Source organism: Spermophilus citellus, assembly GCF_964194105.1.
Source record: "Spermophilus citellus genome assembly, chromosome: 6".
Taxonomy (NCBI): domain Eukaryota; kingdom Metazoa; phylum Chordata; class Mammalia; order Rodentia; family Sciuridae; genus Spermophilus; species Spermophilus citellus.
The window spans coordinates 80,903,355-80,930,856 of record NC_138187.1 but is presented as its reverse complement, the minus strand read 5'-3'; the positions used below and the strand labels follow the sequence as shown (position 1 = coordinate 80,930,856).

The 27,502-nt window shown below is 40.7% G+C and overlaps 1 protein-coding gene across 17 annotated transcripts in view; it reads right to left on the bottom strand.

Moving 5' to 3' along the window:
* The window catches only part of KIAA1217, a 406,156-nt gene that overhangs the window by 149,427 nt on the left and 229,227 nt on the right, over positions 1-27,502 (bottom strand). For 9 of the 17 annotated variants that reach the window (XM_081297957.1, XM_081297956.1, XM_081297967.1 and 6 more), the window contains 2 exons: positions 20,569-20,649; positions 8,069-8,267 (listed from right to left, as the gene is read on the bottom strand). In XM_081297957.1, the coding sequence (XP_081154083.1) occupies positions 8,069-8,267; positions 20,569-20,649 (280 nt within the window). Of the gene's footprint in view, positions 1-8,068; positions 8,268-20,568; positions 20,650-27,502 lie in introns of those variants that run through there. The other 8 variants (XM_081297960.1, XM_081297973.1, XM_081297975.1 and 5 more) reach the window with 2 other exon arrangements.

Genomic DNA, 27,502 nt, shown 5'->3' with positions numbered 1-27,502 from the left:
TCCCTTCCTTCAGTAAACCTCATATATGAAAACACTAGTTTTTAACGGCCAAACGAAGGGTGAATTGCTTGAATTACAAATGCATGTTTCATGATATGAAAGGATTTCTTAAAACATTCCTGCTCATGATTAATTCCCAGCTCCAAATCTATCTTTCATTTGAAGATGGACTCAGTTTGTAGAAACTACCTCTCAGGGCATTCACTATACGGAGCATAAGAAAAATAAGAGGTAAGATTTATTTCAAAAACGTTTTTTTACCCCCAAAGAGCCAAATTAAAGTACTTAAGAACTCCTTTTATATAGAGGAAATTTGTTCCTAACTTTCTTCCTCTCATCTTTCTTCCTTTCTCTGTATCTCTGGATCTATTTAATATATTTTAGTATGTATGTAGATATTTTATTTATTTTACCAGTTTAGCATCAGCTCATTGTTAAATGAAATCTTACATGAAACTGAAAAATTTATAGCAAAGAAAGCTCCACAGAACTCAAGACTTCTCTAGAAGATTGGAAACCACACTTGCAGTTCACTGCCAAGCCTCTAGAAGGCACCAGTCTACACCAGTTTTCGTGGAATTTCATGAAACCAACCCTGACAGAACCACCATATCTACAAACAGAAAATCAGTCAGTGTGTAGTTGCACGGAACTGAACCAGCTGCATCTAGTTAAAGCAAAAATGGATTCATTAAATAGCTTGCAGAATCACTGGGCTGAATTTTCACTGTGGAGCTGGGCCACTTTGACAAAAGAAGCAGCTTCCTGCCATTCTGGGCAGGTGTGACTCCGAAGCCATGCGGCCTTGATCAGGAAGCTGCCAGGACTATGGTAGGGCCTGGCAACACCTGGACCTTCAGCGCTACAAAAATGGATGCCCTAGATCCATTCTCTGAACCCTATCAACCTAGTTACTGTGGGCTGGGACCCTGGCAAAGGATGCTGAGGACACCCAAGAGCATCAGTAACTTTGCCTTGTCACCCACCATCCAGAACCTTGCACATTTGATATTCTAGAATGAGCCTGTTTTCCAGCCTTAGTGGTAGAGGAAGACACAACAGGAGAAGGTGGGAGGGGGGATTTGTGTCTGTCATCGTAGCCACCCAACCTGGTCCACTTGGGCCAGGGCACTAGTTCTGGTGCTATCAAAAACATGCTGGCATTTTTTTTTTCTAGTTTCCTGAAAAGGTCAGGGATATGTCCAAATCTATTAACTTGCTATGAAAATCTTTTCTGCAAATTTCTGCTGTATTAATAATATTGCAATCACTTCCAGTGCTTAGGACCACAGATATCCTATTTTACCTACTCTGCAGAGTAATACTTTTCTTATTTGTTTAAAATTAGTTTTTTTTTAAATAGTCAATGGATAATTGTTTATGCTCAAAGAATCGAATGCTGGTCTTACAGTGGCTGCCCACACTCCCTTTGGATTTCCCCCTTTGGATATGAACACCTCCTCTATCCTTTGTCCTCCCCTCCAACCTAGTCCTGCATACCCACAAGATGGCAGATTCTGGCAGCCAAGAACCACCCTTTCCTTAAATTCCCACAGGGCATGACGACCAATAAAGTTATCAGCTTGGAATGAAAAAACAGCCATACATTCAATAATTCACACCCCCTAGGGACCTTGTCCCACAACTAGTCTAAAATCTTCCTATGCCATTGAAAATCATTTTTGCCTTAGCGGTCTGAGTGTTTAAGAGGCAGTTCATTACAGAAATGACAATACCACTGGCTGCTAGTCTGGTAAGCAAGACTGTTTTCTAAAGCTCTCCGTGTGGATTATGGTCAACAAAGGAATCTGGCTGCAGGAAGAAGAAGTTGCTGCTGCTGTTCTTGTTTTCATGAGTTTTATTTTCAAATTCCTGAGGGCACACAGAGGGGTGGGAACATCTTGTGGCTACCCTTTCCCCGAAGGCCAACTAGGGAAGCAGCCAGACAACAACCCCTGCCTATGGTCACATTCCAGATGGGATTTATAAGACAGCACGGTGATTAAAAGGCAACTACTCCATCATTAAGACTGCAGACCTAATATCAGTGGGGACAATTTTTCATGGAAATTATTTCTAAAACCAAGCCCTACTGAAAAGTGGGTTTCGTTTTTTTAGGCTGCCTTTCTTCTGGTAACTTTATTTTCTCCAAAAAGAGAGTGAAAGAGAAATGGCATAAGTTCCAAAGCTGTGTTTTGGATGGGTGGAGTGGACGGGAACCCACTGCCCTGGAGAAGAAGTGAAGATTGAAAGATGGAAGGCCACTGGACCCAGTCATGTGCTAAGTCACAGCCACTGAACAAATTTCTTTCTTTACCTTGCTGCTTTGTACACCTCTCCAAGAATGGCTAGTTGGCCCTCAGCATCAGAAGGGACTGTGTTTTACTGTCATTTGGCTTTTTCTGAAGGCTCAACATGCCTCTTTGAAATGACATGCTCACATCTTGCATTCCAGCACAGTTGTGCCTCAATGTCCACAGGGGATCGGTGCCAGGATCCCACCTCAGATACCAAAATCTCCCAATGCATGAATCCCTTATATAAGATGGCATAGGATTTACATGTCACCCATGCATATCCTCTAATACACTTAAAATGATCTCTATATTACTTATAATAACTTGTACAATGACAGTGCTATGTAAATGGTTGTTAAAGTCATTTAGGGAATAATGACAAGCAAAAGAAAGTCTGTACATGCTCACTACAGATGAACTTCATTTTTCAAAGATTTTTCAATCTGCAGTTAGATGAATCCAAGGATTCAGAACTGGCAGATACAGAGGGCGACTTGTGTTTATGAGCTACAAAATGTACATATATGCTAAATATAGCTATGTATATATTTATTTATACATAAATGTATTACATACTGCTCTCCATTCTGTATCCTGCATGTCTCCTAACAGCCTCTGCAAAACGCTCAGCCTTCCTGCATTCCTCATTCTGGAAATATACTGAAGCCACAGAACAAGGGATTATTCAAGTGGAATAATTGTGAAGGTTTATCTTCAGGCACAGGCAGCCCAAAGTGAGGTAAGGTTTAAACCCAAGGAGTGGGAGTATTTTGAGAATTCTGTCCATCCAGGCTCCAACATAAAGGTGTCAAGTCTTTTGATAGTGCAGCCTGGGCTGAGTGGGATTCCAGTAACAAATAATGCTATGTGCAGAAGCACAGGCTGGGGACAAGGCTTTTTCTATTCAACTTCATTCCAGACTCTGGCTAGAGGGTGGTGGTGGTGGCATCTTACAGTCCTGGGGTGACATCTGGGTAGGCACTTCAAAGGTGCCAGTGGAACACAGCTTCCAGTGTAAAATTCAAGTGGTTCCCAAAACTTAGTGATCACAATGAACAATATCTTAATGTGATACTTTTAAAACTCAAGATTAAGTCAAGAACCCACAATGAAACTAAACTAAACGTAATCTTCCCATATGATCCAGCAATTGTGCTCCTTGGAATTCACTCGAAGAAGTTGAAAAGTTCTGTCTACACAAAAACCTCCACACGGATGTTTTTAGCAGCTTTGTTCATAACTGCCAAAACCTGGAAGCAACCAAGATGTCCCTCAGTAGATGAATGGATAAACTGTGACACATCTAGATGCTAGAAAATTATTCAGTGCTAAAAAGAAATGATCAAGCCACGAAAAGACATGGAGGAGACGTAAATGAACATTACTAAGTAGAAGAAATCAACTTGCAGTTTACATTCTGTCTGATTCCTGTATGCCATTCTGGAAAAGGCAAAACTATAAAGGTAGCAAAAAGCTCAGAGGTTGCTAGGAATTAGGGGGAGAGAGATAAATAGGTAGAAGACAGAGGATATTTAGGGCGGTGAAAATAGTCTGTATGAACATGGCATCATAATTTGTGCAAACTCATACAAAGTACAAAACCAAGAGTGAACCCTAAGAAAATCTATGGGATGTGTGGATGTAGTTTCACCAACTGACCCCAATGCACCCACTCTGGTGGAGTGCACTGGTAGCAAGGGAAGCTGTGTGTGTGTGGGGCGGGGGTATATGGGAATGCTCTGTGCTTTCCTATCAGTTTTGCTCTTAACCTAAAACTGCTCTGAAATAATAAAGTCTTCAAGAAAAAAAATATGCCCAGTACGGCAGTGCATGCCTCTAACCCCAACAGTCAGGAGACGGAAGCAGGAGGATCGCAGGTTCAAAGACAGCCTCAGCAACTTAGAGAGGTTCTAAGAAACTTAGTGAGAACCTGTTGCAAAATTTTAATAAATAAATAAATAGCCGGGGATGTGACTCAGTGGTTAAGCACTGCTGGGTTCAATCTCTGGTTTAAAAAAAAAATAACAAAACCAAAAAAAACCTACAATGAACAAACCATCAAAACTTTCAAGAAATAAAGATAAACAGGACTTTGAAGAAGATCTTAAGTCTCTGTGGATTAAGATAAATGTCAATGCACAGTTCTAAAAGACCAACTATGGGTTTCCAGGAGGTCTCAGCTCTAAGTGTCCAATCTGCAGCCTCTGAGGCCCCTTGGGGTCACAGTTATGCCACCATCATGCTGTGGACACTGTAACTGTGGCTAGGTTCTCCAGAAAGTGCCGCTCTTCCCAGGAGCCTGTGTTAAAGAAGGCCAACTACAAGGGGATTTACCTAAAGACGAGGCTGAGCAAGTCCCTAGCATTTAGACTCTTTGTGACTCACATTTTCCCCTTTATTTCCCATCCCTGTCAAACAGATTTACACCAGGCGGGCCAGGTGCATCTGGGAGGACATTTCCAAATTGGCCTAGAAGAGGTGGTCAAGGGCAATTCCAACCTTGCTGTCCAGGTGCCAGCCTCATTTTCTGAAACCATAGCCTTCCTCACTTTGGCAAATTTCTCCTTCTCTCCTGTCCTCTCTCCGTGTCTGTTTATTTCCATCCAAAAATTAGGAAAAATCACAGGTCAAAAAGCCACTCATGAAGATGGCAGAATAAATAACTTCGGACACATTTTTCTTTAACCTGCCGTGGCAGCGTGTGGAGCAGCACTTTATGGCAAAGTGGCTGCAGAGTAAAACAGTGTTTTGCAGAAGTACAGCCACCTCTGTGCACAAACGCCAACCACACTCAGCAACTCCTTGGACAAGGCTGCCCCCAGCTCCTGCAGTCTCTCTGCCCTGAGGCTTGGTTCCTGAACTCTGCAAGTATCTACCTGCACAGCCAACTGTGGATGCTGCCAGGGGAAATTCCTGCCTTGGAAACAAAGGATCTATTATCCAACACTCAAGGTCCCCCAGGTATGGGGGGGGAAGGGGAATTGGCAGTTCTTTTTATCTTCATTTTCTTTTGCAAAGCAGAGGCTATCTCTACAGAGACCTGAACCTCACTCATTTCCTGCAAAGCACAAAGGAGAAATTCCACTCCCAGCCTGGCTCCTGCTCCAGGTGTGAGCAGGGTTGAGAAAGCACAAAGCTCCTCAATCCAGAGGAAATCTGCAGCCAGGCGGCAGTGGAAAAGCCGTGTCGTTTTCATAACAGCATGTCCCTGTACCTTCATGTGTAAGGTGAGACTAACAGGAACTAGAGGTCTGTACTTCCTGCCCCTGCCATTTAAATAACTGTGCCCTACTAACAAACAAACAAACAGGCAGATTTTCCGTGGCCTTCCTCTCTCATTTGAAAAATAAGGACCCTGCATTACTAATCTAAGATCAAGTATACAAATTTAATATTAAATATTAATGATGAACATTTGCATGAGCTGTATATTTAGTAAAATTGAAACAAGAAGGATTAGCATGGCTGACTCTTGCACAAAACAGGAAAATAAAAAATATTCCATGTTTTTAAGATAACCAGTGGCATATCTTACAAATAAACAGAAGAGAGGCACTCAAAGGGTCCAAGCACACAGTAATGATAAGGAGACGAAAACATTAATTGCCCTGATTGATCAATACATACTGTATATGTGATGAAGCATCAAACCACATCTCAAAAATATATACAATTATGTGATCATAAAAGTTTATTTTAAAAAAGGTTAAGTACACTGGGGCTGGGGCTCAGTGGTAGTGCACTTGCCTGGCACGTGTTCGGCACTGGGTTCGATTCTCAGCACCACGTATAAATAAATAAAGGTCTATCAACAACGAAAAAAAAAAGTTTAAGAACCCAAGTGTGTTGGTGCACACCGGTAATACCAGTGACTCAGGAGGTTGAGGCAGAAGAATCACAAGTTCAAAACCAGCCTCAGCAACTAAGTGAGATCCTAAGCAATTTAGTGACACCCGGTCTCAAAATTAAAAAAGAATATAAAGGGTTGGATATGTGGCTCAGTGGTTAAGCACCTCTGGGTTCAATCTCTGCTACAAAAGAAAAAAGAAAAAAAAAAGCTTACGGCGAAGTAACCACCCTGCTTCGATCATTATATGATGTATACACATGTTGAATTACACTGTACTCTATATAAGTTTGTCGAATTAAATTGATAACTAATGAAAAATTACCAGGTAAAAGTAAAAAAAAAAATAAAGAAAATATTAACAACCCAGAGGATAATAGTTTTTTGTTTTGTTTTTAGGACCAATTTGCTCTGGTTGGGGAAACAAAATCAAAGTAGCATTGTATATCTATCTGCCCCTTTCTTCTCCCAGCATCATACTTGCTAGGTTTCACATGGCAGAATTCAGCTGTCTTCTTTTTTTTTTTTTTTTTTAAGAGAATTTATTTATGTCACTTTAATGTTTTGTAGGTTTTTTTTTTTTAAAGAGAGAGTGAGAGAGGAGAGAGAGTGAGAATTTTTAATATTTATTTTTAGTTCTCGGCGGACACAACATCTTTGTTGGTATGTGGTGCTGAGGATCGAACCCGGGCCGCACGCATGCCAGGCGAGCGCGCCACGGCTTGAGCCGCATCCCCAGCCCCAAATTCAGCTGTCTTCTGCATGGGCCAGCCCCTGAAGATTTTTTTCACACTGATCCTTCTCCTCTTTGATGTTACCCTGACTTCATCTGTCTGCACCCACAGGTACCAAGTGGGAACCTGCAAATGGCAGACGAAGCATATGAAACACCAGCACAGCGGCATGCTCTGCAAAGAGGCTTAAATTCTACTTGATCCTATGACTTGTGCATTTTGTTAAAGGGAGAGAAAAAAAAAAAGAAACAACAACAGCAACAAAAAACAAAGCAAGCTATAAAGTGAATTTCCTATAAAAATGGATGATATGTGGTAATGGTAGAAAGTTAGAATCTCTGTTTCTTGGGAAAACTTTCTGAAAAGAAAAGCAGCTTCCTATTTGTGGCTTTCACAACAGTCCTGGGAGTGATGGCCACGTTGGCCCCCTTCTTCCTGGAGCCATTCATATGCTCTACCAGACTGCCAGGCAAGTGGTGTGAGGCTCCTAATACCCATCTCTCTGCTCATGCATCCCAACCGGTGGCTCTGGGACTGGTGGAGGAAGTCTTGGGAGGTGAGGCCAGGCTTTCTGTAGTCTGTCCTTGGTATTCCTTATTCCAGGAACACGGGCAAGTACTACCAGCCTCATGGCTCAAGCTGCTAATTTCAGCCACTTCTGAATGTGCCCAGTCTCAGCAAATCTTCAATACTTGATATTTGTTATGGTTTGGGTTTTAAAGGTCTCTTAAAGTCCATATGCTAAAAGCTTGGTTGCCAGACTGTGGTGCTTATTGGGAGACAGTGGGACCTTATGGAAGGAAGTTAGATCATGGAGGGGTGTACCCTGGAAGGGGATTTTAGGATTCTCTGTTTGCTTTCTGGCCACCATGATGTGAGCAGCATGGCTCTACCATGCATTCCCCGCCATAATGTACTACCTCACCACAGTTCCAAAAGCAATGGGCCATGGACTGAAATCTTTAAAACCATGAGACAAAATAGGTCTTCCTTATAAGTTGATTATCTCAGTCATTTTGTCACAGTGATGGAAAGCTGACTAACATAATATTAAATCAAGAAAATTCCCCAGGATCTGTGTTTTTACAAATTACAGTTGAATTCATATTTGAACGCATGGATTTGTGTTCCAAAGTGTAAATGTACATATATACAGTCAGAGGCATCAGAACCTGCCTCTGGAAGCTTACCCAGAGATCTTTCTTTCGTCTGGTTGGTTGACCTCACCACAGGAAGGCTTGCACGAGTTCGGCTGCCTCTGGAAAAAGGACTTGGCGCCTCCCCCTCAGACATGGCTTCCAAAGAATCACCGGACGTCTCTGATAAATGCTCGACTGGGTCACTCAAACTGGGAGGTTGAGGACTGTGAGACAGTTTGGGACTTCTTGTCTGAAAAAGATATTTTAAAGACAGTGGGAAAATAGATTAATTCTACTGAAAATATTTTCAATGCCATCTCTGCCAATCTAGAAAAAGAATATGGTCAAGGGGGAAAGGCCATCAGAAGGACTGAATGGGGAACCCTTGCCCAGTGGGCAAGCATTAGTTGTGAAGGTTACTGAAAAAAATTATCCATGAGTACTCCATTAAGAGCATTTTACTGCTGGACATCTAGCGTACAAATGCCATTTCAAACAGGGAGTTGGGGGCAAGTCATGTCACAGGAAAGAATGATGGCAAATCAATTCCTTTTGCCAGACAAATTTTCACAGTTGTCACCACAACAGACGGGACTGTGAACATTTCAATACAGGGATGCAGTACTCCCACCAGAGTGACTGAACACAACCAGTCCTTCAGAGTCGTAGATCAAGGCTGTTTCCAAAATCAGCAAACTAAAATGGTGAAGGGAGATATTTATATCACAGTTGAATATTTTTATTTTGAAGCAGCAAAATCCCATAAGTAAGATTATGTCTAGCTTTGGTTATTATTTACCTTGCTAATCAAGAAAAAGTATCTATCTATAATGATTTAAGCCAACTCACTCAGCACCCAGTTGAATTTCTCTCCTAGTTCTCTCTACTGCAATGGCAGGGGGTGAATGTGTAACATGCTCATGATCTATTAGTCAATACTATTCTTGGAACATGAACTACAAGTGGGCACCATGGGAGATTCAAAAGAAAGAGACAACATGTTGACTGATGTCAAAGTTTCTGAACTAATTGGTGAAATTTGTGAAGAACAACAAATAATCCAAGGTAATGTATAATTAAAGTATAAACTGGGGCTGGGGATGTGGCTCAAGCGGTAGCGCGCTCGCCTGGCATGCGTGCGGCCCGGGTTCGATCCTCAGCACCACATACAAACAAAGATGTTGTGTCCACCGATAACTAAAAAATAAAATATAAAAAAAGTACAAACTATGATTTGGGTGGTATATCTATTTGCTTTTCAACAAATACCTATTGAGCACTTCCTGTGTTCCAAGCACTATGCTAGGTATTGGGGACAGAATACTGCACAAAAGAAACATGACATGTGCCTTGACAGTGTTCATAATCCAAAAAGAGGACACAATTTAAGATAAATTAAAGGTGCAAGAGAGTGTGCAACTCAAACGGTGGTGGTAGTGAGGTTGAGTGGAGAGACAGAAACACAGAAAAACTTTGATCCCAGAAGGAGGGACAAAGAGAGGAAGAAAGACACCCTGGTTGTAGGGAATAGCCTGTGCTAAGGTCCCACACCAGAGAAAGCAGTGGTCCCTGGAGATTTGGTGGGCAAGAGAGCAGAGCACACACAAAGTCTTTGAATCATGGTGAGAATTCTCCCTTTGACTGCCAAGTAACAGAAGGCCATTGAGGTAGTTAGGGATGGGGATGAGGTAGGAAAGATCAGATAAACTTTTAGATCACTTTGGCTATTGTGTAGAGATTGGAGATTATACATGTACAAGGGCGGAGAAGGTGAGCTAGAAAAACTGGGGGGTTATGCTGAGTGAAATGCATTATTTCCCTTTCAATTTCCCCTTCTTCCATGGCCTATCTTTATTACATGATTCCATGCACTAGCTGGGAAGCAAACTGATTTGGAATTAACCAGGCAGGCTGGTGATAGGAAACTAGTCATCCCCAAGAGCCAGGTTTTGTTATGTTGCATTCTTAATTTCCTTTAATCCTTCCTAAGGCTGCCAATGCATTTTGACATTAAGCACCAAGACTCTTAACTCTCAAGGTAGGGCCAGCTTCCTGGGAGTACACTGCAAAGTCAGGTAGGGCCCTGCTCTCCAAAGGATCTGTAGATGGTTTTATGCTGCACTATGGCATTCCTAAACTTCTTAATGAGTTTTTTGAACAAGAGACCCTGGAAATCATAGAGCAAGTAAGTCCTTCCTCCAGGCTTTGTCTTCAATTCTTTGACGAGGAATGCCCCAGGAGTGCTGGATACTCTAAGGGACTCTTTGAGGATTGCATAGTCCATTTCTCCCCCTTTCTGGAAATATGTACAAGGAAAACCCTCTTGGCAGAAGCACTATCATGTTACCTGGACACACACACACCTTGCTACACCTTTCAGGACCTTCTCATAGAGGGAAGTAGGAATAAGATAATTCTTCTCCTTCTGCATCCCAGAAAGGCTTTGGGAGATACCTGAGTATCTCATAGGAAACTCAGCTTTGGGGAGATGCCTGGGTATCTCATAGGAAACTCAACCATTACAAGCCAATGAGATTACAAGTCAAAATCATGGCCAGAATGGACATCCATTAACAAGCAAATTATCCTTGCTGGTTAATTTTTCTGTGCTTATTTCCAAAGTGGTTTGTTCCCAGATTTATTTTTCATAAAGCCTGCTTCTATTATGGGGATCTGGCTTTGGCACCCTTTAAGAGTATTATTTGAGTAGGAAAATCATCCCTGCTCACCAAGATTTACAAAAATTTATGTGGTCTTCAATGAAGTAGTTTCCCAGTTACTCTGCTCAGCAGAATAGCAAACTAAGATGCCCTCATTCCTACCTTAAAAAAAAATACACATTTAGTTTAGCAGCATAGCCAAGAAATAACATTACTGTAAGCAATAAGGCAGCATTTACCACCTCTACTGGTCATCTTTGCAGCCTGCAGCAGACACGCTACATTTGATGAGTTGTCATTTTCCATTGTAAAAAGAAATAATCCTTGAAAAAAAAAATAAAAATCAAATTCTCTATTTCTTCTTCAGGGTCATCATCGTGGTAGGTAAGTATTTTAAAATAGAGATGTAAGGGCTAATCTTTTTTTTTCGAACTGCCTATACATAGCTATTCAGTTCTATATATAAACTCCTCCTCTTCTTTTTTTTTTTAAATATATGTCAATCACTTTCTCATTGAAAACTATCCCTGTATATTAGCAATCTCCTCACACATGGTACCCTCCCCTCTGATGTCAGCTCGCTGCTGAGACATCATTTAGTTCAGGGAGAAGATAATGGAAATTGCTGACAGCAGGATCAGAAACAATGACTTGATACATTGAAAAAATAAAAAGATACAAAGCGTTTGGAAGAGGGACTCAGCACAGTGCTAGGCACTGGGGGATGACAGCTTCTAAGGCATTTAAGGTATATTTGGGGACCAAAGATAACATATCCATAACAGTAGAGCTAAAAAGCAAGCCACGGTGGTACAGAGAGGGGTTTCCATTTCACTTTGGGCCCACCTATGGAGCTGGCCCTCTATTGACTGAGATCTCTGAAAACATGAGCCAAATGAACTTTTCTTCCTCTAACTGTTCTTTTTCAGGTTGTTTGGTGACAGCAATGAAAAAGTTGACTAAAACAACTGTCTAGAGCAGTAGTACCCCCATTATTTTGTATTTCAAGGAGTAGACCTTTCAAAAAAAATTATAGGAGGTTACAACATGGAATACTGTTATTTTTGCAAAGTTAGAGGCGATGAAAAAATAACTTTATGGCTGGTGGTGTCACTTAGTGGTAGAACCCTGCTGCGCATGCTTGAAGCCCTGAGTTCTATCCCAACCCCCAAACAAGACAAAACAAACCCTACTGTCTATGGATCATTATTATCCCAAGAAAGGAAAAATATTTTAATGCCCTGAAAAGAAAGGCAAGATACTCATGCAATTTTAGATTTGGTCTCATTTTGCCTCAGCTAAAACTTTTTCTCAGCGCTGCATGGTCTACAGCTCAGTAGTGGAAGCCTGGGCTCTAAAATGCTGAATAAGGAACTGTCCTTACCTGGGGAGGGAGCAGGGGACTAGGGAAATGTTCTCTGGGCCACTTGAGCAGGCTTCAAGTTTCCCTAAGTCTGGATTTCCCTTCTTGCCCAGGGAACTTCTAACACCAATCTCCTTCTGTTTCCATCACAAATTTCTAGAGATTTCTAGAGATCATGCCCAAACCTACAAACTCAAACAAGAACAGGGGGTCTGTACAAGTCTGAATCCACTTGTCCTTTCTAGTCTTCTCTTCTTCAAAGAGGACTTCCTATCCCTCCCAAAACACTGGTGTCAGAGGCTTCCAGTAGCTCTCCTCTCAGCTTCATCTACAATTTATAGAATATTCTCTTCCTAATGGAGGAGTGAGGAGGAGTGAAAGGAACTAACATATGGAGTGCCTGGGTCACTGTGCCAGGTAATTGATATGGTAATCTCATTGTAACCTCACTGGTCAACACAGAGAAAACAGCAATCCTGATCACTGTACTGATATGAAGGAACTGAGATCCAGTGTGTAGGATTCCACAGCTGATGCCCAACAGTATGGTTGTTTAACCAGGAGTCTGGGGGTGCTGGCTCTAGTTTAGCTTCCACCAAAAGCTGGTCAATGTCTAAACTCATTGGATCACAACTATCTTATCTAAATGGCAAGAGCTTGAACTAATTGGTACTTAAGATCCCTTTCAGGACCAAAATTGCGTAACTCTAAGATATACATCATACAAAGAAGAAAAGATCATGTCGTCCAAAAAAAAAAATCAGTTGACTGAGATTTCCTACAAATTATTTACCATATTGCACCTGCTCTATAGAAATATATAGCGAGGCAGTGGCAAGATCTAGTTTTCTGCACAGCATTAATTTTTAAAAGACTGCCAGGCTTGCATTTTTATCACCGTGAACAAATATTTGCTGAAACGTTCACTGTGTGCATTATGCTTTACTAGGGGATCAGATTTATTCTTATTTTTTGCAATGCTGTTGGATTTGAAGACCACAGCCAAAGAGGAAGGAAAATTAGAGAGTCATTGATGATATTTTTTTCATTCACATTTTTCAGATCCTTTAAATTCGAAAATGAAATGCTGAGGTCCAGAAAATGAATCAAAACTGTAGCTTTATGTAACAAGTTCACTGTCAGGAACAGTAGGGTTTCTGGTTAGCCAACTCTATTCACCTTCCTTCAGAGTACATTCTATTTTGAGAAGGAAAAACCAATGTTGCCTTAATGAAGTTTCACTTCATCCTAATTAATGCCCAATTTGCCACAGAGAATTCAGAAATATAATGAGGCTTCCCACATGCAAATGTATTCGGAATGACTCATTCTGGTCCTCATTAACTGACATGGTTAACCATGACACTCTGTGCTTTGACCCATTTCTTGCATCTGTGAAACTTTCAACTCAACTTCATCAAAATTCCAACTTCAATTCCAGAGAACTTTCTTGTTGCCGGAAGCAAAGCATTATGTTAACAAATACTGGGTCATCCATCGAGGGTAGATTTTCTCTGCCATCCCTGCTCCACAATACTCTAGTAGATCAAGGAGAATTAATGAACTCACTATGGAAGGTCTACACTTCTACCTAACTTAGAGGGTCCTTTCTACAACCCACAGCGCAATCACCTCCTTTCCATTCTCTGATCTTCTAGTCTTTTTTCAAGGACTCTGAGTTTGGGACTGGGGATGAGAAGACGGACAAAGTCCTCCCCAACATCACACCTGGCTTCCATTCGGTCTCCTGTCCTTACAGACTCCCAACCCAGGTGGCAGCCTCAGTAGGACCCTCTCCCTCCAGGTGTGCTCTGGAGCAGCCCTGGTCTCTGCACGATGCCCTCCTACTTCCCAAAGCTTCTGTGGCTATCAAAATCTGAGCCAGTTATCCCCAGCACCATTCTTATGATGATGGTTAATTTGGGAAATGGACTGAGGGCATCCACGGTTCTAATGATGAGAAGTGGATGTGAAAACTGTGATACATCTGGAAGAAAGAAAGAACTGTAGTTTTGTTATAGTCTTGTAATTTGTGTGTGTGTGTGTGTGTGTGTGTGGTGTGCTGTGGATTGAATCCAGGGCCTTATGCATGGGAGGCAAGCCCTCTACCAACTGAGCTATATCCTCAGCCCAAGTCTTGTAACTTTTGAGTGGGCCTGGCATTGAAGACTCTGAAGAATGGTAGTAGAGGAGAATCAATCAGCTGTCATTTTTATTAAAAAAAAAAAAAAAGCAAAATTGGGCACAAGCAGGAAAGAGTCCTGTGGTTAATCAAGAGCAAGAAATAAAGTCATACAAAATTTTTGTGTACTTCTGGGTCCTTCGTGTTGGCAGTTTGGAGAAACATATGCCAGGTTTATTAGAGAAACTTCTGGGCCTTATAAAGAGGAAGGTCTGTAGGCCCAAACCCTCACTGTAATGCCAACTTTCAACTCTGCACACCTGAGATTCTCCTACCTTAAGTTGAGTTTTGAAATTCGTGTTTTCCTTCCCCAACTTGGACAAGGGTTGGGGGACATTTTTTCTAGGATGTATTTTGATGAATTATCCTTGATAAACTCAGTTTAGACCTTGTTTCTTCAAGGCTAATATTTCAGTGCTTTCCTCCCTCTTCCACCAGAAGAGTATCCAGACATTTTTCATGATTTTCACCTGTGAAAACAACCATGTTTGGTCTGGAGTCAAATCAGACGATTCAGCAGCTGAGCCAACCATGCCTATTGCTTTTACGGTTTCCTTCCCTGGATGCATTATTTCACGATCAGATCAGAAGGATGTAAAACCTGCGATGCCAGGTACTCACTGTCCATTGACGGCCTGTCTAGAGCCAGCCACAGGCATGGGTGTGGTGAGCTACCCATGGCTCTGTGCCAAGTGGACCCCACTTTGTGTGCCTATCTCCCCACGCGTAGACACCAGCCAACAAATGTCAAGAACACCTCTGTGCAGAAAAGGGTGTTCCTCATCTTTTAAAGTAACATTTGCAATACAAACATACTCCTACTAGAGTATAATTTGTATGTTAGATTCCTCTTTTGAGATAGTATTAATTTATCTTGTCCTATTTTTAGAAACAAACAAAATTTATGGAACTTCTACCTCCAACCTCCTTGGAAAACCGCCATGCTTTTGAGTGCTAAGGTCTTTCCAAGAGGAGGAGTGGAGGGTGTCCTCATGTTACAGATGCCACCCTGAAAATCCTCTCCCTAGTTTGGGCTTAGAAGGTAAAGGAATTTGGAAAAAGAATCTGGATGGGAGGGAAGTTACTTTTGGAAGGAAGAGGAGAGGGAACGACTTTTCAGAGTTGAGAGGAAGATGGTAGTTCTGTTGTCAGTGGTGGTGATACTGAGGGTGTTCTTCCAACCTGGGAGACCTGCATTCCCTTTGCAGAGAATTACTCTGACTGGGACCATGGCTGTGTGGCATGCTGAAAGTGGCTGAAACCAGGTTCTCAAGCCTAGGAAAAGATATGGCAAAGATCCCTGTGCACCTGTCTGCAAACAGACTGCATGGGAGACATTGACTATGAATCCTGGGAGACTCAAAATCCCTTACCCAGATTTACTGGAAAAGTCAACCTCCTCAGGATTTCTTTATAACCCCAAATGAGAGAGCATTATTTCCCTTGAATATGAGGAGAATGAAATTTCTCAATAACTGCTGAAGCCAAGCCAGATTATTTTGATTTAGGAAAATTAATATATTCTACACTTGAGTGGCAGAGAGCAAATCTCTACATATTACATCTTTAATAAAATAAATAAATCTAGAAAAACCTTCCAAGGCTGGTTAATAAATTACAGTGTATTCCTACCCTAATACTATGCAATCATACTAAAGGTATTTTAAAGGAATGTTTCTGTGTAATTTAGAAAATGAAAGCAATACATCCAAACATTAGCATTGGTTTTCTTTTGATGGTGGTTATCATGAGTAGCATTTTTCCTTCATTTCTCCAAAGTGAGAATATATTGCTTTCATATATTAGAGAATTACTGAAAAAGCAAGATATTTTTAAACAGTAGATTAGGGGAAGGGAAGACTTCCACAGGATAGGATCCAGAGGATTTCTGTCTGTGGTCACCTGTAGGTATTTATACCATCTTTTCTGTGCATTCTGTACAACTGGATTCCAGGTTAAAGGGCTTGTCCTTAGAGAGATGATCCTCGAAATGAGGGCATAAATGCATAGGGAAAACACAGGAAGGAAACATTCTCACTTTCATGCCATGCAAAATTTGGCAGGAACCCAGAGCTTCCAATTTCAAAAAAGATGCAGTTAGGAAAGAAGAATCAAAGCCAGCAAATCAACTGTGGACATGCAGATTGCACTTCCCCTCTTAAAGAGAACAGACTTTCACATCTCTAGTGCTAATGTCATTACAACAACTTAATTTTAAGGCCTTTAAAATTTGACTCCAGGTAAACTTGGAATTTTAGAAATTTTCTATGCTCTCTTGACTATTTTTCTACTTTTTAACCCCTTTGTGGCATGCAGCTGACAACGACTCTCCTTTTTTTGCTCTAAGAGGTTTGGTTCTGCCTAGAGTTGCTGTTTGAGTCTGTTTCACTGCAGACTGGACATGGGCACCTCACCTGGTCTGAATGCAAGGTAGCCCTTCCAACTCTCAGGATTAGATGTCAACCTGACATCTGTCTACCTGGTGGTCTACCTGTAACACAGGCTGTTCTCTGAAATTACTCCTGCTTTTTGACTCCTCCCCAAAGCCAGCATGAGATAAAGGCTATTTAAAGAAGATCAGCCCTCACTCTCAGCCTGTCTCTTTAGTCTCCTTCCATTAAGTTAGAAAGTTCTGTTATCAGCAAGTTCCACATCTGGATTTCACTAACTCAGCCCCACCCCTTTCAGACATTCACTCAGGTACAATTGTTATTTAGTGATATGTTTTCCTCTTTTATTTTGCTGATACAAAATAAAAGTCTAAATGAAGAATACCGTTTACTTGTTGATTCTGCCTATGATGTTGGTCCATGTCCCTTTCATGAAGGCATGAGCAAACAGCAGTTCTTTTAGAATTTAAGACAATGAAAATGTTTTGCTGCCTGAAGGGGTCATAAGTCTTAATTTGCCATATAATAAGAATCATGTAGAGTATGGCACATATCTGGAATCTTGAAGCTAAATTTAATGTTCAAGAAAATCCTAGTACCTGTATTTGTAAATTGGCTTCCTCCTCCCACAAGGCTTCCCCTTTGATTTTTTGTTGTGTTCACCTTAGTGGGGATGTCACTTTATAGCACATTGCTTTGAATCAAGCAATCAATTAATAGATTCCTTCCTTTGTCTCTTTCTGAAACAAGCAAGGTATACCTTATAAACAAGCAAAATGTTGAACAGGCGTTGGCTCCCACAGTTCTCACTGGATGACATCTGAGCAGGCTGCAGATACCTTTGGAATTCAGCGTCAGGAATGTGCTTTAAAAGGCTTCTTGGGATAAAAGGTGGCTGTGTGAGGATGGCTGTTATTACAGTGATGAAAGGAAAGGGACCTGCTTGCAGGCTTTGATATTTCAAATACAATACAAGCAGCATAACACACGGTGCTAAACCCACACTTAGAAGGCCTCTGAACAAAAACCCTTATCAATCCCACCCCTGAAGCCTCAGGCTTCTCTGCCCTGGGTGGTACCATAGGGCGTAACTGCACTCTTGTGAAACCAGTGAGGATTTACCCATTGGGAAAGGCCCCAACCTCAGCAAGGACATGAACAGCATTATGGGAGATGTTACTATGTCCTCACTATCCCATGGTGGAGAAGGCCACGTGGAGATGGCCCAGAGACTCTACTACTGGGCACCTAAGTCCCATTGAGTCTTATGTGCTATGGCCAGAACCTCACCATACATCCCGGGAATAGAATTTGCTTTTACCTTCAAACTCAAAATGCACACACGTGCTCACACACACATGCACACCACCTGCCCAATTTCATAGGAACATACACACATACACATTGTAAATTGTGTAGATATACATATAGATATATATATAAGTTCTGAGTAGTTTTCTGGGCCAAAAAAGTTATTTTCTTCCTCTAATCTTGTCATGGTAAAATGTCTCAGGGTTAGAAGACATGGGCAGAAGACAAGATTAAGAATGAAAGGACTTAACTGCTCTTATCCTGTTATTGTATGGAACATGGCTTCCAATAATGCCGTGTACTGGTGGCATGACCCACATAAAACTTTTCGGAACCTCAATTCTTACTTTAATAAAATATTCAGAGAGATTGGGGGTGCAGCTCAACGGTAGAGCCCTTGCTTTTCTGGGGTAAAGTCCTGAGTTTGGTCCCCAGAACTGTAAAGAATAAAGAAGGTAATCAGAATATCTATTTGATAGAGTTGAGATGAGAATAATTTGAATAAAAATGCACAGGACAACAAAGAGGGACACAAAACATTTAGCTACTTTTATCCAGTGTCACTCACATTAAAGTGGTTCTAGGCCACTCAGTTTCCTGCCATACTGGTGTGTCTCATGGCTTATGGGATCCCACGTGAGATTAGAGAATTTTTTATTTTATTTTATTTTTTTTAATATTTATTTTTTAGTTCTCGGCGGACACAACATCTTTGTTTGTACGTGGTGCTGAGGATCGAACCCGGGCCGCACGCATGCCAGGCGAGCGCACTACCGCTTGAGCCACATCTCCAGCCTCCAAGTGAGATTAGAAGGATGCAGCCATTGCCATAAGGGGTCCATTGCACCTCTGTTTTGGTCTCCTGAGATTGGTAAATGGTCACTCCCAATTTCACTGCAGAGAATTGACACCCACAGAGGACCCAAGAGTGACTCATTTACTCAGTAGGAGAACGGAATGTCTTCAGTTTCCAAACCTTGGCCTTCATCCTATTCATCTCTGAAAATCACTATTAGAACTTGTCTATGAATGCAGATGAAAGTTTGAGAGAGTTCTCTGACATCCAATTATTTGCCAACAGGTTAAAAAAGGAGGAAAGAAAACTCAGTACTAAGGACTTATTTGTTTCAATCATAAGAAAAAGAATAAGGGAGGGGATTGAGGGGGCAGCTGCTCAGTGGTAGAGTATGTGCTTAATGGGTGCAGGACCCTGGGTTCAATCCCCAGCAGGAAAAAAAAAAAAAAAAGAAATATGGGAGGGGATCCCAGACTCTCTACTATTTATGATGGAAAATTCCACATCATCCTATCAAATCTCTATTTGGAGAGTAGGAGAAGCAGTTAATGGCAGGGTGTAAAGTTGTAGGAACGGGCTTACCAGGGCATTCTTTCCCACTTCTGCATTTCTACTCAGTGCATGGTGCTTGTGCAAGGAAACTGTAAAGATTCCTCTATTTCATATGGATTAGAGAAACTGTGAATACATTTAAGAACTCGTGGAAAAGATAAGAACAAATACCTCTCAGAATTAGGGTGCTATAGGGTTTGACAATGATCCTTGTTGGTCTGTTTAGCCCAAATTTAGCTGTCATACTTATTTGTTTTGAGAAGGAACTTTCTAATTTGAGCTTGTCATTCCAAAAAAGAAAAAAAAAATCAAAGAGACCGATTATTTAAAAAAGGAAGGTGAAGAGGTCAGTGTGGTCACTGAAAACTGACCAAGAGGGAAGGAGCTCCCTTTGTACAAAGGCCAGATGGCTAGACATTTCCTAAGCACAGTGCATTTGGGCCTCCCCCAAAAGACTCAGGGCTCTGATACATGCATGCTCAGGGAACAGTGGAAAAACTCCATGCTTAGAGGACAAAAAGGAGGTGGACAACTATGTTTATAGAAGGCCCTGAGGTTTTTGGGTAAATAATCTGTTCATAATCAACTTCTGGGGTCAGACTTCCTAGAGTCAGATACCAGTCACTAACTAGCGTTAGGCAAGTCATCTGCTTTAGTTTTCTAATTTGTAAAATGGGGATCACAGTAAACCTGCTTCCAAGAGTTGCTGTGAGAAGTTAATACTTATAAAGTTCTTAGAACAGTGCCCAACACATTGTCCATTCGAGAGAAATGTGTTTATTTGCACCATTATCATTATTAAAATGTACGCCAGTAAAATGATCTGGACCCAATATTGGAGGTGGTAGAGCTGGAAGAGTCATTCTGCTCTGGGATTGTGAGAAGCATGCACACTTCTGTTCTCCTTCTATGAATATTCTTCCTCGTAGTGGGCAAGGATGGGTGTCTCTCATTATAGAAGACTACCTTTCACATGATTGTGCAAAGACCCCTGACTTGCTGTTGCCATGCCACTGATTCCACAAACCAATTTGTGGAAAGCATATTAAATATTTTGAAGCAAGCATGCAATGAATGTTCATTCCAATTTCAACTCTCACCATTTAACAGCACATGGGTCAGAGTGCTGCCAAGCACTGGGCTTGGAAGGATTTGAATCAGGGCTTGGGGTCAACAGGGGACAGCAGAGGAAGCTGGTTTAGTCACTGACACGGATTAGAATGGCACACATGGCAGAGTGAAAAGGCACAGGAGGAGGCGCAACTGGATGCAGAAAAAGAAAAGGTGGAGTACTAACTCGCTGAGATGACTCAATTTTCATCAAGTACCTTTGAATGTCAAGTTCTGCCTGAAGAGAGATCAGCATGCACTGCAAAGCCTGTGGACCAGGAGAGAAAGAAAAAAAAAATAGAAAAGAAAAGGGGTGAAAATGTGCAGAGGAAAAAGAATAACTTGAGCAAATGGACCATCTATTCATTCTTGATAAAAATATAGTTACCTCCTCCCCCCCCAAAGAAAGAAAAAAATCGTGACAGTTAAACCACATATTTTAGAAAGAAATGCTAAAAGCAAGCCCTGAGTAGCAATGTGTTTTCACCAAAATATCCTGCTACAGACACATCTGAATTCACCTTGTGCCATTTGAGAAGAAGTCACATTAACCCTATGTTGCCCTAGGACTACAGAGGACTTACCAGAGCCTGCCCATCCCAAATGAAATGCCTTTCTTAGTCAGAATGCAATTTGGTGAGGCCTAAGGCTGCCATCTTGATCGGCACTGGTCACTGGGACACTGACCATTGAGTTGTTCTACTCACAGCAGGCCTGTGAGTGCAGTGGCCTCTGCCTACACATTGTCAAACTGTGTGCCATAGCCAGGGTAAATATGTGTAGGATTAAATCAGCATAAAAATTCAGAGCACGAGTGCTAATATTGTCCTGGGGTCTGCCTTCAGTTTATGGCTTTTGTTGTGCTAGTTCTTAAATATTTTATTTTTCTTTTATCCTATTGGTTAATTTTTGGATGACTTAATTTAAAAAAATATAGTAGACATATATTTTTGAGTCTTAAAAAGAGAAAAATTTTCACAAGCCTCATGCAAGAAAGACTGCTTCTTGCACCCCCAAGTCCTAGCCACATGTTATTACACATACACTCAGATATATCCATATTCCAACATATAGGAGCCTTGAAATACCATCATAATTGAATGACATAATATCCATGATGCATATTGCCACTTTATATACATAAAATATACATACATCTACACACCTATTTTACATGTGTGCATTTATTGCTGATAAACTTTACATTTTTTTAGAACCCAAATGCATACATATCAGACACAAATCACTCAGAGAAAAAGAAAATTCAAATATCATGGTAGCTGTGCTCAAAGGCCAAAAAGGCAAAAGACAGGTCTCCAAATAAGAACTGTACTAAAATATTTTACCCCGAATGCATTTAGAGCTTAAAAAACATAAAAGAACTTGATAGAACCTTTAAGAGGAAAGAGAAGCAACTCCCCTAGAAGAACTATTATCGAGACTGACCTCATAAAAGTCCTTAGTTTGGTGAATATATTCTCCCTAGAAAGGCCAGGGTTGCTGTAGGGCCTTCCAATTCTCTGCTCCTAAGTTTATGGTCTTCACCAACTATGAAAGAAATATCTTGAAGTAGACCACAAATAAGAAAGCCCTCTAGGTACATGATGCATAAAAGTGTAAGATGAAAACAGGATGATAGATTTGAAGAGATTTTGTGGGTAGACAAGAAGAGAAAGGGCACAGGAAATCACAGATTCCATTACAAGGAGATGGTGTGTGTTGGGCAGGGGACACAGAGATGGCCAGAAATGGGAAGGGTTGAAGGAGACCCCAACCTCTCTCTGCAAGGGGACACTCATCAGAGGAACTTGGAAAAAAGATAATGGAATACTGAGAGAAAGGGAGAATACTCTGGAAAAGGAAAGTGCCTAAAGCAATTGCTTTAGGTAAATATCACCTGAAAGTCTAGAAAATAGGGGCCAGAGAAACAAAGGCTCCAAACTTTGCCATAAACCCATTCTACTGGTTGTGTCTCTTACCTTGGCTGATGATTTTAGTCAGCTTTTTCACTTCTGTGACTAAAAGACCTGACCAGAACAGTTTTAGAGGAGGAAAAGTTTATTTGGGAGCTTACAGTTTCAGAGTTCTCAATCCATAGACAGCAGGCTCCTTTCTAGGGGCTAAGGCAGAACATCATGGCGGAAGAGTGCGGTAGAGGGAAGTGGCTCACATGATGTTTAGTGAGTAGAGAGAGACTCCACTTGCCAGATACAAAATATATATACCAAAGGCTCACCCCTCAGTGACCCACCTTCTCCATCCAGACCCTACCTGCCTTCAGTTTCCACTCATATCTCATCGGCAGATTAATCCACTGTTTGGATTAAGGCTCTCATAATCCATTCCTCCTCTAAATTTTCTTACATTGTCTCAAATGTGAGCTTTCTGGGGGGACATCTCACATCCAAACCATAATAGTGAGTGAGGTCAAGGAGGCCAGCAGAATCTCCCAGGAGCAGAGCAGGGAAGGATCCAAGGCGTGTTGGAACGGGAAGCTCTTCCTAGAAGATGGAATGGATCCCAAGCTGCAGAATGTGAGGCCAAAGAACATTTATTTTCCATAACCACAGTCAATTTTTCTCAAGATGACAAAAGGAAGCTCATAAAACTATGTTTGCTTCCCCATAGGCTACCCTTGTGTGGAAAAAGTGTTAAGCTCAACAGTCAGACAGCAGAGAAAGAAAACTGGATTTTTAACAGGTTTCTCCCATAACACAAACTCAATCAAGTGTGTAGAACTTAGAAGTCTGTGACTTTGACTAGAAAATAGATTGTTCTTACAACTGTAAGTGTGGTGGAAAAGAAGTTATCTCTGATAAAACTACTTGTTATCAATTATAATGATAACCAAACAGCTCAGTGAATATAAAGAGGTTATATTAAGGATTAAGGAAATGTTAACCAGAAAAGCACAAAATACCCATCTCAAGGAAATAGTAAATGCTGCAAAAACAAAACAGAACAACTGATACCAAAACCAAAACAACCACCACCACCACCACAACAAAACCCTAAAAATTAAACAGAGGATGTTTATTCTTTCTAAGAGGTCTAATAAGCTCAAAGGCTATCATAGAGGAAAATGGTAAAAGAAACTATGTGTTTCCGAATTATACCTGAGATCTCTTTGAAAGGCTGAGTGTGGCAGGAAAGAAAAGAGACACCAAATTTCCTTCCTCCCTACCTTGCTTCTGGGGATTGAGCCCAGAGTCTCGTGCCTGGTAGGCAAGCACTATACCCTAGAGCTGCATCCCCAGACCTCAAAGTTTCTTTCCTGAGATAAAGACAGTGCCCAAGAGCCTCAGATGAGTTGGTCAGGAAAGGCAAATATTGGGTAAATGCTCAAAATGCATATGTAGCAGAGAGAATCAAGAATGAACAACACCTATACAATGTTTATTAGGGCTTGAGTGATGAGTCATATTTATTTTTCTTCTTTGCTATGCCTATTTCTGAGTTTGTCTCATCATTTAAAAAAGTACTGGTAAAAGTGGCGAAAATGACACGTAGGTCTCTAGTGAGCATCTAGTGAGAGGTAAACTGTAAAGAATTTTGGAGAGTGCTAAAATTTTAAAAGGTTAAGTCTTAAAGGTTAAGTTTTGGTTTTATTCAGAAATTGAAGACTTCTGGCAGATTTAGAGAAAGTCGGCTTTTGACTCTTTGGGAGTCACTTAACCAGCTAGACTATGATTAAATAAAATCCATTTATGGCAAAATGATAAGAATCAGGGCAAATACCTCTTTATTAAAAGTCCTCTAGACATGTAATGATATAGTGATCAGTGTGTTGGACCCCACATCATCTTCTAACCTGAAACCTAATTGCCAGACATTTTGCTTAGATTTTTTTTTCACGTTCCTAAACCCAGAATATGGAAAAATACTTTCGTTCTTTCTTCTTTTCTTTTATAGTCCAACACACTTGTTTTCTAATTTACCAGTGGAAATTTTTCAGTATTAGTTTCCAGTTGGTTCAAGATTCAAGGAATATAAAATGTTATTTTTATCCAGCTTTGGAAAGCTCACTTTCTCTCTGCTTTCGAAGTCACATTATAGCTATTTAATTTCCTCGAACTTGACTCTCCTCATCTGGAATATAGGAATAACAATAGAAAACAACAGGTTGTTGGGCAGATTAAATGAGATTGAGGCATGCAGAACACTATGCAACCAATTCCTGGCACACACTAGGAATGCAAATGATAGGAATTTGAAGTTTTTCAAAACTTTTTTTTTTATCAAAAATACTTTTAAAAATGAACTAATGATACCAAAACTTATGCTTGTTCTTTTGATTCAGCCATTCTATTTGTAGCAACTGATCCTAAAGAAATAATCCACAATAATCCACAAGGAGCCATGCTCGGTGTTGTGTTTGTGTAGAGTGGTGTGTACACATTCCAGAACTAACAGAACCAGCAACCACTAGCAATGATGAAGCAGCTGACCCTGCAACACTGAAAGAAGCTCACATATATAATTCAGTGGAGAAAACCATGTCAGAAAATATGACATAGGCTTTTGGTTTTCTTTGAGGTTTTATGCCTAGGGGGGAAAATAGCAGAAGGATACACCAAAATACTAATAGAGGTATCCTGCATGGGTCAAGGGATTGTAAATGTCTCTCCTCTTTATTCTTTCTGAATTGTATGTGTTACTCTGGTAATTGAAAAAAATATACAAAAAATTATTTTTTAAAAATCACCTAGGATTTGTGCTTGATTTTCCGATGTTTCTACTTCTAAAAAAATAGTATCGAATATGATATAAATAGCTACAAAAGAGTTTAAGACAAAAGGAGGTGAGATCTTATTCACTTGGGGGCTTTCAAAATGGGAGAATTGGAAGATCTATCTAAAGGGATAGGCTCTTTGTAATTTTTCAGCCTGCTCTCCCTGTTTTCTCACATTGATCATGTATCAGTTGCACCACGAGGGGGTGCCCTGAACTTGGCAACAGCAGTACAGTCTCCTGCCTGATGGAAGGAAGCAGCTGGAATCCCAGACTTGGAGGAAACAAGACACCTCCCCACTGCTGGCTTTGGGTCATCTTGGGCCTCTTTGATATGCCTTAGGGCCCTGGTCTAAACTCACCCTGACTGTAGGCTACCCGTTTGTGAAAAAAACTACAGTGGATAAACTGTATAATTAACACCAATGATGGAAGTGAGAGTTGATTTCCGCAAGCCTGACAAATTTAATATATTATAATCTATCTGATACACTAGATGCTATGGTTTGATTGGGGCACCGCAGCAATTTCAGGCTCTTTAAGGTTAATAAAAAAAGTTATCCAATTAAGAAATCCAATCGTAATATAATTCCTTTTAAAAACATTTTAAAGAGTAAAGATGGAATAAAATTATGTAGCCTTAAGTGGCTTGGGAGGCTGAGGCAGGAGGATCACAAGTTCAAAGTGAGCCTCAGCAACTTTGTGAGGCCCTAAAGCAACTTAGAGAGACTCTGTCTCTAAACAGAATTTCTTGTGTGTGTGTGTGTGTGTGTGTGTGTGTTTCTGGAAATTGAACCAAGGGCCTTGTTCATGTGAGGCAAGCACTCTATCAACAGAGCTATATTCCTAGCCCCCTAGAATATTTTATTTTAAAGGGCTGGTTGAGAGGTTAAGCACCTTGGGTTCAACCCCCAATACAATAAATAAATAAATAAATAAATATGGTCTTGTGAGACTCAGTAAGTCATGCTAACATTTGTAATTACTATAATGATAATGTTAAAATTAGTATTAAGACTCTAAACGGCAGACAAACAGAAAAGGCAGCAACTCCCAACAAAAGTAAAAAGAGTTCTACTGTCATGTATAATTAATAAGAAGCAATAAAATAAAATTAAAAAAAATTTAAAAGAGTTCAGGGCAGATATCCTAAGAATCTGTAATCCTAAGAATTTCAAGTTTTCTAAGAAACCCTAGGAATTCTAAGTAATCCTATAGTAAATGTAGGATAGTGGTTGAGAGGATAACTTTTAGAAGAGGCAGAACTAGACTTGAACCTTAATTTCAACACTGCATGCCTGTGAGACCTTGGGCACATTACCTTGACTGTTTTCCTCCTTATCCCTAAGGTAATAATGTTTAGATTACAGCTTGTTTTATGAAATAGAAAATTTATGAAAAAACGCAAAAGCCAGTGGATAGAATCCAAGGCAGTACTTGATCTAGGAAGAGCCTGGTAGGTATTATGGTCATCCCTGCTCTTCGGCAGAACGTGACCAAGGCAACTCTCTGAGCTCCTGTTCTCATGAGTCCAAGTAAAGGAACCTGATCTTTTAAAAGAACAAAAATATCATGTATACTTCTGCATATAATATGGTGCTGGCTTTCACAGTAGTGGTTCTGAGGTATTTCACAATTACTTCTACGACCTTGCCACTCCTCACAAAAACAGAGTGCAAAATACATGTGTCATACACAGGGTGGACCTTCAGCCAGTTTTCATAATGGTCCTGCCACTGTGTCTGGCTATTGTTCTGATTAAACAATTCATGCCACAATAGCTGTTAAGGTCTGGCTATTGTTCTGATTAAACAATTCATGCCACAATAGCTGTTAAGTTGTAATATTAACCTTGGTCCTTTATTTTCAATTCTGTGTCTCAATAAACACGCTTTTTTTTTAACTCCTTGAGTATGAGACTAAAATGATGCAATATATTTACAAGAAATTTGAAATAGTTAATATTTTCATGCAGACAAAGGTGGTATTAGAAAAAAACACATTGGCTAACTCTTTATCGAGTTCTTTCCTAAGCCCCCATATTCCCTATTAAGGAAGATAGGAATGGAAGGGAGGTGAGTTGGAAGTGTCTCCACGTTCGAGTATCTGGGAAGAGATAGCCCAGGTCATCTCTGCAAAGGTAACAGATATTCTTAGAACTTCCCCTTTAGGACATTGGGATGATCAATCCCTTGAGAACTCTACCCATTTGTTCCTGCACAGCCACCACCTGATATACTAGATGTATGCTATGGTTTGATTGTCAACAGACAGTCCACTGTGATTGAAGTCTTGGTCCCAAGGGTGGCGCTATTACAAAATGGTAGAACCTTTGGGAGGCCCCCTGACAGAGAAGTTCCCTGGAAGGTGGTTCTCATAGAACATCTTGG